The sequence below is a fragment of the Gavialis gangeticus genome, unplaced genomic scaffold, assembly GCF_001723915.1.
Source record: "Gavialis gangeticus isolate Ggan-Ray unplaced genomic scaffold, GavGan_comp1, whole genome shotgun sequence".
Lineage (NCBI taxonomy): Eukaryota > Metazoa > Chordata > Crocodylia > Gavialidae > Gavialis > Gavialis gangeticus.
Window position 1 is genome coordinate 163,668,981 of NW_017729022.1, and position 13,019 is coordinate 163,681,999.

At 41.5% G+C, this 13,019-nt stretch overlaps 1 protein-coding gene across 1 annotated transcript in view; it reads right to left on the reverse strand.

Annotated features, from left to right (window-relative positions):
• Positions 1 to 13,019, reverse strand: part of PTPN14 (protein tyrosine phosphatase, non-receptor type 14) — a 236,816-nt gene that overhangs the window by 21,025 nt on the left and 202,772 nt on the right. The window contains exons 11-15 of the mRNA XM_019516448.1: positions 11,652 to 11,709; positions 10,079 to 10,157; positions 6,495 to 7,960; positions 3,203 to 3,346; positions 875 to 1,093 (exon numbers count right to left, since the gene is read on the reverse strand). Of these exons, the coding sequence (XP_019371993.1) occupies positions 875 to 1,093; positions 3,203 to 3,346; positions 6,495 to 7,960; positions 10,079 to 10,157; positions 11,652 to 11,709 (1,966 nt within the window). The remainder of the gene's footprint in view (positions 1 to 874; positions 1,094 to 3,202; positions 3,347 to 6,494; positions 7,961 to 10,078; positions 10,158 to 11,651; positions 11,710 to 13,019) is intronic.

Consider the following 13,019-nt stretch of genomic DNA (forward strand, 5'->3'; position numbering starts at 1 on the left):
TGCTGGTTGCCCCTGAGCATGCCGTTCCCTGCTGGCCCCTCCTGGATGTGTGCCAGAATAATTTTCTCGAACAGCTTGCCCAGGATCGAGGTAAGACTGACTGGCCTGTAGTTCCCCGGGTCCTCTTTCCTCCCCTTTTTGAAGATGGGAACCACGTTGGCCCTCTTCCAGTCCTCCGGCACCTCTCCAGAGCACCACGAGTGTTCATAAAGCCACGCCAGGGGACTTGCAATGACCCCAGCCAGTTCCTTTAGGACTGCAATGACCCCAGCCAGTTCCTTTAGGCACACTACATGGTGCCAAAATGGCATGGCTGGGCATAGGACCACATAAACCAGCGGATGCACTGTGTAAGTATCTCTCTCATCTCTGGCAGGTTTCTAGTTAAAGAGTCTCTAAAGGGAAGCCTGGCCTACACTTTTCTCCTAAGATAAACATTTCCTTTGATTCAGTTGCTCTTGCAAGTTCAGAGTGGTAGAAACTGAACTGTGCTTACCCCTACATGTTAGTTGTATTTAAAAACAAGTTGAGTACCCTCCTCAACTTAATTAACAAAAGCCATCAGAAGCAAGCTCACACAGCATTGCACAGAAGGTGGTATTTCTGCAAAATTATTTCTAGATCCACCAAAATGTAACAAACATAAGAAGTAAACGAGCTCAGTATGACCTCAGTTTGGAAAGTAAAGATGCAATATAGTGATATCATGTCAAAGGTAAAATAGCATGCCTATTTTTATTCAGACACCTAGGGAAAGGTAAGAAAATCCTTTTTCAAGCCCTAGAATGTCAGAAAACATTGGCTGTGCATGCAATAACCACACACATTTCCTTATGGTATCCTCTATTCCATACAATGCTAGATAAGATTTTACCTTTATGTGTGAAGCATTGATGTAACCTGTATTATTTTCTTTGGTTGGTACCAGTTCCACTCGGTTCTCCTCATAAGGAACAACCTCCCTGATTCGGTTTCGCTCAGCATTTTCAGGCAAGGCTGCGGTGGTGAAGATCCCATCTGCCTTTTTCTTTGGAATCTGTTCATATTCTGTGAAGACCATTCCTTCTTCCAACTTCCTTTTCAAGATTTTGCACTGTGATTTAACAGCACAAAAGGAAGCACATTCAACAAACTTTTTGACAGAAAATTTGTGAAAGCATTTGTACTGCTGATTCTCTACACGGTGGGTGCATCCACACGCCATTAATGTGCAGCAATAAACTCCAGAGCTTATTGTGCCAGAGTTTATTGCTCTTGGGAAGCTCCCAGGCATGCTGTTTACACATGGGACTGGACTGCAACACACTGAACCAGCTGGTGAGGGGCCCTGGAGGTCAGTCTGCCAGCCCTGGGTTGCTCTGACCGGGCCCAGTGTTCTGCAGAGGGGCTGGCTGGGACACAAGGATGCTTTAGCACAGGGCTAGCTGGCACGCAACTTCCGCACTGAAACACCTTTGTGCCCCAACCAGATGGTTCAGCATCTACACATGCACTGCTGCGCATGAAAAAACCCTGCAGCAGGAGTTTATCTAACTCTATCCCAGATATTTAGAAGTACTACCCTGCTGCAGAGTTGATTAGTTTCCTGCGCCCTAATAAGGGCACACACGTAGATTACTGTGGAGCTAGTCAGCTTTGCAGTAAACATCTTGTGTAGCCGCTGCTGAAATGTAAAGAATCTAAACTGCTCTATTGTGGCTCAAATCATACGGTTTACTATACAGTGTTATGCCGCTAGAGGATATACAACTTCACTTAATTCCATTGAGGTAACCAGCCAAGAATTTTGTTTCCAGCATGCTTTTTATTTATTTATTTATTTTTAACTTTTCTATTGATTTTGGTGCAAGATAAAGCTAGCTGGATCAAGCCCAGTGTACTGGCATCAGACCCTGGAGCCCAGCACTGCCCTTCCTGCTGCTATGCACAGAGATTGAGCCCTTGGGGGTCAGCATTGCCCTAACCTATCCCTGTGCACTGGGATTGGGCCCTGGGGCCTTGCACCAGCCTTTCCTGTCTCCATGTACCAGGATTGGGCCCTGGGGCCTCAGTGCCAAGCACTCCTAGCCCCCTGCACTGGAATTAAGCCTGGTGCCTGGCATTGTTCCTGTGTGGTGGAACTGGGCCCTGAGACCCAGTGCCACTTCTGCCTGGCTGTGAGTGGTGGGATCAGGTGATCTGTCTGGCATGCAAGGCAGGGCCCAGGGCTCTCTACAGGTCAGGAATTTTGGCAGCATGGGAGCGTTGCCATCACTCCCTTACTGCCAAATTTCTGGACCTGTGAGAGCTGCATGGATTGGATGACATGCCACTGTGGCCCAGATTTGGTCCACAGGCCAGATGTTGAGCACCCCTATCCTATTATAATACAGCTTGGGTTACATTTTCAAGATATGGCCTAAATTTGTACACATACAACTTCTGTCCATGTGCAAAGCTTCATATACGTACAAATAAGGTACAAGCTTTCTTATTTGCATACACACCTGACATTGGGTATAAAGTTAAATGTACAAAACAGGAATATATGTCAGTAGCAGCAGATCTTTTAAAAAAACTTGAGGTAACATACATATATGCACATGCACCTACACAGAGAACTAAGAGAAAGAGTTCTTTGACTCTTGAGCAGTGATTAAGGACCATCCAATTCATGCATCGATTCTGTACTTTTTCTTACAACTAACAGTGACTGATGTGGAAAGATACCTGGCGAAAAAGATGGGCAGAATACTAATTTTAAGTCTTGATTGTGTAAGGTGCTGAGTATTCCCAACTTCCAGTACCATGAATGTTTAGGTAGTGTAAGAGTGATGTTGTAGTTGTAAGGGTCCAAAACTTATGCAAGGCAAGGATTGTTTAGGGTGGTATCCTTTTTTGGACCAACTATGTAAGAACATCTTGCATTCGAAGCTTGTCTAACTCTATCTCAACTACATAGTTGGTCCAATAATAGATACCACCCTAAAAAATCCTTGCCTCTCGTATGGCTGTTCAGGGCATTCAGAGCTTTTTGATCCAGCAGTGATCAAACACCCTAGTGTTTGTCCTGTCCACTCAAAGACAATTAATGGCTCCTCCACAAAATGTTTTAACATGTGTCGATCTATGAGTAATAGATTCGATTTTTAAATCCAGATTCAGAAATGTGTACCACTGCAAACAAAAGGAACAAACAATATTTCACAAAACTCAATCTTACCCTCTCATCCATTGGCACCTTGGCTACTTCATCCTGGCTATCCTCAGGCACTGGAACTCTAGCAACTGAGAGTCCATTCAGCGCTGCCAACAACAGGGGCCTCTTCTGGGCCTCCAGGCCTGCCATCTTCTGCTTCTCTAGATTCTTTTGGCAAGAAAAGACATGTTTTCATCTCTCTGTGATTATTTATAATGCCAGTAAAATGCTGGAATGTTTTTGGTTTTTTTTAATCTTCAAAATCTGCAACTTTCTGGCCAAGGAATGCAGATGATCACCATTAGCATAGTCAATTTAAATACAACTTCTATTCTTCCTATTATTCCTCAAGGGCCTGCTCCTACATGAGTGTAGAATTTTAATTCATGTTAAAGAAAATCTAAAAGTATAATATAGTTTTACTTGCCATCAAAGGACTTGCAAAAAGAAATCTCATGCATCTCTCTGTTAATGTGAAGCTCATGGCAGGCCACCACACATTGTGATGCCAAAATTTAGCCAACATACCTGGACCATGCTGGAGCTGGTTTTAAAAGAAAGGATATTAACTTCAAACTCCTGCAGTGGACATCTTGAAAAATACTGGCTGCTTGCTTCTCTGCAGTATCAGTCTTTGCTATGGTGTTTGCTGAATACTTTGAATGGGATACACTGAGAGTTTAACTACTGTGGGTGATGACTGTCCAGTGTTTAATGTCTACACTTGATGCTACCATGTAAGGCTTCCAAAAAGAAAAGTAATGTCATACAGATACAGATTTTGCTTTATTTCATTTTCATGTTGAACGTTAAAATTAAGCTTGGCAAACGAGGTAAACCTCTAATTTCATTCAGCAGCATCCTCATGTTAGTGGGAGTGGAGACATCAAGGAGACTGTACTACTTCAGAAGGGTGAAGAGGGGGGAAATATTTTGCTCCATTCCCTCTATTCAATCTTTCTACCTTATTTCAGGGTAAAACCATGCACAAATCAAGTCCAGTTAACAGCTGCATTTGGTTTAGGCTCTCCTACTGGGAAAGCATTACTTAACCCCACTCCCTTCAGAGATACAGTGAATGGCTTGTTTCTGGCAAGCATCAGTTTGTAAACTTTTCCATTGCCATCGGGTTCTACAATAGGACTGTGTTACAAGAAAATCATGTTGCTGGTGAAATTGGAAAAGCAGCAAACCAGGATTTTACTAGATTTATAGAAAGCTAAAGATCTGGTATTTTTGCCCTGTTTGTTTTTTTTGCTATTATGGCAAATGCTTCATAGAAATTTGATATCTGAAACAAAATGCAATATCACAAAATTAAAATAGTCCACCTTGCAGTTATGGCCTCAGGCATGGAAAACGCACTCATTTTTAGCTAGCACAATTTTGAGATCTGTAGTGAAAGAGGTTAAAATGTTATGCAACTCCTGATTTAAGCTAAAAACCATTCTGAACATAATTTTAGGTTAGGTAAAGAATATCCCCCTCCTTTCTTCTCTCCACCCCAAAATGTATCAGGAAATAATACATTTAGAGGGTGAACAAAGTTTATTTAATGCTGAACAATTATTCAGAACTGAGGTTTTCAAACTACATTTCTACTTACCAACCTAGTAGGCCCAACACTTCTCTGCCTTGACAAACACTTCTGAACCATTTAAGCTCCCGTCCTACAACGTATTCTGGGACACTCTACACTGAACAGGCCTTATCACTACAGTGTGTGTGTGTGTGAGACATTATATTTTGCAACCAGGAGCATCTTTCTTATCACAAAGGCTTAGATCAGGGTTATTGCAACCTCCAAGATACAGTTTTGGGGCAATCACAAGATTATAATAGAAAATAAGAACAACATGATTCAGAGTGAGGCGGTTTTCAATACACACAAGAGAGTTTCCTTTGAGTTCTGCTAATACAAATGCAGAAATTAGAGAGGGCCAATACCTGTTGAATAACAGATGAACAGGTACTTTTGTTTTTGCTACCAAAACTTCAAATGCAAAAATCATCAGCAACAAAATAGCAACTTTCCAAACAAGTTTGAAAATACCCTTGAAGACAGAGCAGCATTTTATTCTAAACATAGATCTTCAGTAATTTCTCATTTGTTTTGCTGATATTAGGCTTAGTGAGAAATTAGTTAGTCAAAATTGTTTATACATCCCTCTGGACCACTTGCTCATTTCATTAATAGAACGAGATTCAGTGTGTCATCTGTTCTAAGGCTCTGATTCTGAAAAAAGAATTACATACACAAATAACTGTCCTTGACTTGAGCAGGACTACTCACAATTTCTAAAGTTAAACACATATGTAAGCCACTGCAGTATTGGAACCTAAATCTCTTTATATTTTCAAACCTTCCCTGCTAATTATTTAGGTTCAGAGAACAGACATTTTATTTGTCTGCTTAGTAAATTAAAGATTAGTAGACATGTATTTCTAACACGAGCAGAAGAAATACCCTCAATATATAATCTCTGCAAAAAGGCATCTCTGTAATGCAGGGTGCCTAAATTAAGCTGTTGAAAGAAAATAATGCGTCAGAGCCAGTCAAGGTGTAGCACTGCACTGATATCAGCTTAATCTCTTTAAACACTAGGCGTGCCAGGTATGTGCCATAATTCATTCGCTGACTTGTTTGAAGTTACATTTATCTGAAAACTTCTGTGGTGTGTGGCAGAAGGCAGGCACGTACCCTCTGTTGTTCTAGAAAAATGTGTTTAAGAATTCCAAGACCTACATTGTACATGTTAAAAAAACAGCATTTCTACCCCTTCAACTTAGTAGAGCTGCTCCTTTAGTGCCAAGTTCCTAATTTAGAAAATCAGCTATTCAAGTTTTACTACAACCCACATTTAGTTGCCATAAATTTACACAGCCATATTAAGTACAGTTGTAGACTAGGTTCATGCCACAGTTCTGTAGAAAAAAGTAACATTAAGACATTAACTGTTTAACCATTGTTAGACTCTCCATTATACTACATATCACATATACTTGACTTTATATCCCTTCAAAGTTGGTGTGAAAAGGCTACCAAATCAGAATTCCCCACCTGTATCATTTAAATAAGTTCATGTTCACTATTCTCCAAAATGGCAAACACTGCTGAATGACTGCACAAACAAGGCTTCATTTTAAGTTATTCTTAATTTTAAGTACATCCAATTACCATCAACTTTTTTGTCTGCATGAATCTGCTTTACATTCCTTGTTGTTTGTAGGTCTGACAGTCTTCTGTTATCTAATTTGGTACGGAAAATAATCCATTATTTGGTTCAAAGCCTCTGCATCAGAGGAAGGTACTTACCCTCATCATCATCTCTCTTTCTATAATGCTGTCCTCAATAGAAAACATTTCAGACACAGGTCTTTCCTTCACTGGTTCTTTCTTGACCCTTTCCTTTACACTTGTGAGGTCGGGTTCTGAGATAGAGGGTCCCAGGGGAGACCCGTTTATTGTCATTTGATCAGTCCGAGATACACTAATGGCTTTAGAAGGTCCTGGTCTCATAGCCCTTGCTCTGGCTACCGCTGCAGAAATATTTACTTGGTCTGGTCTAAGGGCTCCATTGCTAACACTTTTCCTTGGCCCAGGATACTCTGGAGGAGGTTTATTTGGTATTCTAGCCAAGGCAGCTTGCAGCTGTTCATGGAGGGCTGCTATCTGAGAGACAGATTCTGTTGCTTCTTCTTCCTCTTCACTTTCACTACTGTGTATCAACATTGTGGCATCTGAGAAGGTTTTCTTATGATGGTAGTGAGGGAGCTGCTGAACCTCGTGTCCCATCTGCACTGACTCTTCTGGCTGCACCTGCTCTCGCAAGGTGTTTCTACGTGGCAGAGGGGCATTCAAAGTCTTTAATGCCATGGCTTCTATTCCACGCACCATATTGCTGATGACCTCCAAACTATGGCGCTTGTTGACAGCTGCAGGATGTTTGACTGCCATGAGGGGCTCACTGACCTCCTGAAGAGACTGATGAACAACTGGCAAACTATCCTCTTGGAATGTCTTCACGGAAAGCTGGACCTTCCGAGTAACCAAATCAGGGCTACTGCCACTGACATACTTGTGGCGGTGGCTTGCTAGGTCAGGTGTGCTAGTAGCAGGACGTGGACGTGGATATGGAGGTGGAGGCCTGTACAGATGGTTTTTTAACATGTGAGCAGTGCTATAACTCTGATTGCTCTGCAGCTGCATGTTTGCCAACTCTGGTGTGCTAACTGTATGGGATATGGCACTGGCTGCTGTCTTATTCTGCACAGTGTTAGGGTTCATTTGGTCAGAGGGGGCAACAGGTTTGTTATAACCAGCCTGGGGTCCATAAGTAACTGTATAGGGATGTCTTTCCCGAATCTCAGGTTGGCTGTACACCAGGTCTTCTGATTGGTTGTAAGCATGAGTGTTTCCAATATTGAGGTTCCGCAAAGATTGACTTTGGCTGTCCATGTGAATAACCCCTCTCTTCATCTGCCTCATGACCGTTTCATAGTCTGGAGTTGGCCTGTAGGAAGGCACTATGATTGCACTATGTCTGTGACTGGGAATATAGTCTGGTCTCATGATGTCACTTCCTGGGATGCTGAGATTGGAGGACATTGGAGAAGCCTGAACAAAGTTCTGTGAATGGTTGAGGGAGTTCATGCTGTGGGCACTGCATACGCTGCCATTGGGCCCATTACCATTTAAGTAGCTGAAGTCCATTGGACACCTATCCAAGCTGGTTTGAGATCTACAGTAGAATGCTTCTTCATTCCCATGGAAAATGCTGTCTGTGTGCAGAGGAGAAAGAGGCAAGGACAATTTAATAAACAAGGACACAGTCAATGCCACAATCCTCTAAATCCTTCCAATATCAAACTGCCAGAACTGGTATAATCTGACCCAAAGATTAAGAGGAGGTTTTGTTTACAGCTGCAAAGAACATTTGGTCTTAGTCCCCAAGTCACAAAAATAGGACCAAAAAAATCCTACAGATCCAAGTTCTCCCAGAATTTGGGGAATTATGGTACTGAGCCCTATTTGTATAAACTGCTGAACCTACTCCTGGATCCAAATTACACCTAAGTTTTGAGTGGAGTTCTAGAAGTAGAGGACAAGGTTGTAGGACACTTCCTATACCATCCACTCATGCTGCAGTTCAGCAGAATTTACATTTGCTCTCTAGAGATACAGCAGTAATCCTCAGGCCAACACACTTTCTAACTCAGTGGGGGCCAACCTTTTTGGCAGGTGTGCCACAAATTAGTCCCTCATTTGCCACATTTGGGGTGTATATGCCTCAAGTTCGCCACCCATGTTCCATATATTCTCTTTTGTTGCGTGGCAAGTCACTGTCCTTTTCTACTCATGCAGGTGGTGATGGTGAGGTTCCTGTGGGGTGACAGCATGTTACTCAATGTCAAAAGTAGTCACATTGCCTCTGGGATTTTAAGCAAGTCATTTTAAGCAGTGATGCCCCTGAGAAATCAAAATAGCCTAGAAACTGGAACTCTGAGCTGGAGAAATGGAAAGATTAAGCCTAGGTCTGACAGAGTTTATAGCACAGGGTGGAATAAGAGTCAGGCTTCGAGTTGCAGTTGAGACCACAAGCCAATCCTCCTTCCGAAATTTCCACAGAACTCAGAAAAATGGTCTTTTCTAAAAATCTGTTTTAAGATGACTTATTCAACATCACATAAGTAGTCTGCAATTAAATCAGGACAGGACCCCATTCTTCAAAATCTCAGTTCATTTTTTTCTACAGCCTCTGCCTCATAGGACACTGGGATGGAAATAACTTCTTGAGGCACTAACTCCAGCCCTTTGCTATCGTTGTAAAGTGAGTAATATAATTTCTTTCCTAAACTTAGCCAGCTCCATCTTTAAAAGTAGTTCTTGACAGTCAGAACATTGAAATTCCATCATGTATTTACTACTGATGATTCAGGCAGACTAGAGCACTTCTATTGTGTCTTTCATGGTATGCAGATAAACAGTTTGGCAAATTCATTTTAAAGTTCATGTGGTTAAAAAGTGAGTTCTGAGTCAATCTCAATACAGATCTGGGCTCTATCCCCAGCTCTAGTCAAAGTGATCTGATAAAACCTTTCAGTCAACTTTTCTGGCAGAGTGGGAGTGTGGAAGGGAGAGTGTGGAAATAACATTTGCCTCTTCTAAAGCTACAGCTCGAGGCACTAGTCAATAACAACAATGGAGGCATATGTTAGCAGAAGCATGTTAGCGGAAGATGCGACTTGAACATGATGTTCAATCATAATGACCCAACCAGTGCATTTTCTTCAAGGGCATATAATATTTTCTGCAAAGTTTCCTCTGTCTCTTGCCCTTCTCTAATTTCCTAAGTCTTAGGCTTCAACTGTAGAATTTCCTTGGATAACATTTCTTAGGTGCCGTGCACAGACACAAACATCTCCAACCCTTTTGGACCTTGACTGTGGTACCATATTCTATGTCATAGCTCAGGGAATCAAAGCATACATGTGCTACATTCCTCATAGCTCACTTCCTTCTTGTTTATTTTGTACCTGCACATAAAAGTATTAACAAGACTGAAATGTTAAATTCAGGTGCCAATGGCTGAGGCATGAGTCATGCAGTAACATCTCCTGCTAACATATGAATTATGAATTGCTGTTGACTAATGACTCTAGCAATTCCTTGGCAAACTTGACAACATTCACCTTATCTCAAAAACCCATCCAAGAATTTGGAGACATTTGAAAGTTTCTCTTTTAAACCTAACCCTTCTGCAATCTTAACTATGAAGCTGCATTTTTTTTTCTCAAGACTAACTATCATTTGATAGGGATGACATTAGAAATCAAGATCTAATGAGCTTGCACACTGAGCTATAGATTCTTAGAAGGAAACACATAAGCTCTAGATACCTTGTGAATTGTGTGTTTCAGTGTAATGTTCTCCACATTGGACATGCATAGGAGGCAGTATAAAAGGGTGCTGTCTTGGCTGGAATAAAAAGATTTTAAAAAAAGAAAGAGAAGCATGAATAACCTCAGCAAAATGGAGCTTTGCCACAGTCTTTGCAGGTGAAATGCAAAAAGAATTTTTCTACATCCTTCCACAAAATGGTGCTTTGAGCTATGTTAGATAGAGAAAAAATGACATTTTCAAAAGTACCTAAGTGATTCTGGAGCCCAAAGGTGATGTAGCCACCAAGGAACCTTGCTCTTATTTAAAGTCAGTGGAACACAGGTTCAATAATGCTCAAGCCTCTTTTGAAAATGGTATGTTGCAAACCTTCTTTTGCAATATTTTATTCAGACTCTTCACCTTTAAAGAGTTTAGTTTAGAACCTAAACTGTGACAAAAGCAGGTAAGGGCACAAAACTACAAAAAGTAGGCAAAGAATGAAGGTAAAGGTAAGAAGACCACGCCATGGTTTAGGAGACAAGTGAACATGTCTGGAATGAAGAATTTCTGCAGTCAACCCATCAATGATACTTCCTTGAATGCAGAAAGGAAGGGAAAAGGTAAAGCAAGAACCAAGGAAAAGAGGCCGGACCCAATTACAGTTGAGGATATTAAAAAAGAAGAGCGCTCTCTCAGAATAGCATCGCTCTTCTCTGGCTGCTTCTACTAGCAGCCTGAATATCAGGGCTTAGACTGACAAAAATTGAAGGAACCTAAGCAATTGGAAATAGCTAAATTTAAAATTTCTACCAAAAAGGAGGCACCTTCTGCAAGGAATGTATCGTATTATCAGGCGATACCAGGAATAAACTGTAATGCACACGTTATTATGGAATTCTGTTGCAAGCAGGCAAAGACTTCTGTTATTTGAAAATCGTGCTCTTTTGAGATGTCAGGCAGAACGATGAACTCCTCGGTAGGAATGAGGCAACTCCTGGCCTCTTGGATGTTTCTCTCTCTCAAAGATCTGGTGCCATCTAAGTCAGTGTCACTGGCGATTCTGCTGGAACACAATGGAAATACACTACAGCCACCCGCACACCAGGTGCTGCTTCATTTCCAGTGGACATCTATTGATTTATTACCATGCTACCGTATGAGACAAAATAGTCATTTGGTGTGACACAGAACTGTTGTAAAAGGCACGCAGAAATATTCTGGAGGGCAAGTTACTTCAGAGAGAAAAACTGCTGACAAGAATATTCAACCCCTCTGGAGGGGTAACAGGGCTGGTCTATAGCTTGTAACAGTTACTTGTCAGAACATAGTAGCTATAGGAAGAATTTGGAAAGAATAATAGAGGATACAACTTTTGCTATCATCGAAATACAAAGATCTAGAAATGCCTTTTTGAAGGAACAGAATAAGTAGCACAGATTCTGCTGAAACACAGAGACAGATATGGTAGGAACAAATTGCAAGTATGCAGTTGCTTAGTCAGCTGATGTTTTTACTAGATGTTTAGAAAACGCCCCATCCCGGTAGCAGTGATATCAGCACATTTATTTAATATCTCACCACAGTACATACCAAGGATGACCTACTCCAGGTGGGCCGCCGTCTGATGGGAGGAGGAGAACTTGATTGTCTGTGGGGAGAAGTGGAGAGAGACGTTCCAGGAACTGAGCTTAGCACAAAGTTTACATTCTGATTCAAGACTGGGTAGGGAAAACAAGAGACTAAGATGTGGTAAAATATCATTCATTACGGATGTAAAAAACAAAACAAAACAAAACTGAAATAGACTGAGATCATTCAGCTCCTTCTAGAAGTACAAAAATACACATGCTGTCTATTATCCTATTTGGCCAACTTGGAAACAACGGAACGAAAATCAACTCTGGCTTACGAATAAAAATCAAATGTGAAAAAACGTCAAGTTTCTTGAGGGATAAAAAGGGAACATATCACACAGGCACAATCTCAAGATGACTGGTGAACAGAAAAGCAATCACTAAAAGGCAATGCACACAGATCAGGAAGAAAAAGAGCGGCTAACTGGTTACTGCTAGCAGAGCCAGATACAATGTCAGGAATAGGCAGATGCAGTGGGAATAAAGAAAGGAGAGGGAAAAAGAAAACACAGAAGAAGCAGAAATAGTCGTGCTTATGTGTAGAGAGGAAAGGTGGAATTGCTCCTCTTACAGTTTCTGATCTGGCGAATGATGTTATGTGCAATTAGAGGAAATGCACACAGAGGAGATACAAACAACAACAGAGTCCTTTTCACACAAAGGTTGGGAAAATTATTCAGTCAGAAAACACATGCAGGAATAGGCTGCTAACCCCAGTGCAGATGCTGGCAACAGAGGAGACTCCTACATGGACAAGACTCATTTACTTGGTAAATAGATTTTGACTCTGTTTATTTCCCTCAGAGGCTCCATTTCCCCTGAGGGCAGAACAATACAAATATTTTTAGAGCGTTGCATGCAATGTCTCTGTCAATACCAGACTCACGGCATTTAAGTACCTAAGGCTCAACACTGAGAGATCAAGAAATAAAAATACAAACAAAAAACCCCTATGATCAAAAGACATTGCTTATGTGGTCTGAAATTAAACAGCCTTTACTGTAACAGGAGCATCTCTTTTGGTGACCCTGGTATACAGTTTCAAAGCAGAAATGTTCTCCTTCTCAGGGTCTGCTTTAGGCCAGTAGTTTTCTGACCTTTTAGCCATCACAGCATGTTTTTCCAGGGGAGAGAACCAGAAGATTCCCTTTGAACTTGCTCTTGCTCTTCGTGACAAAAATAAATCCACAGTACTAGGCTGTGATAGGGCAACATGCATCCTGCTGAGAAACGTATCTGTTGGACATTCATCTCTCCCCCAGATTCAATAGTGCAATCTGATCAGCTGCATGATTTTCTTTGGGGGGGGGGGGGGGGGGGGGGA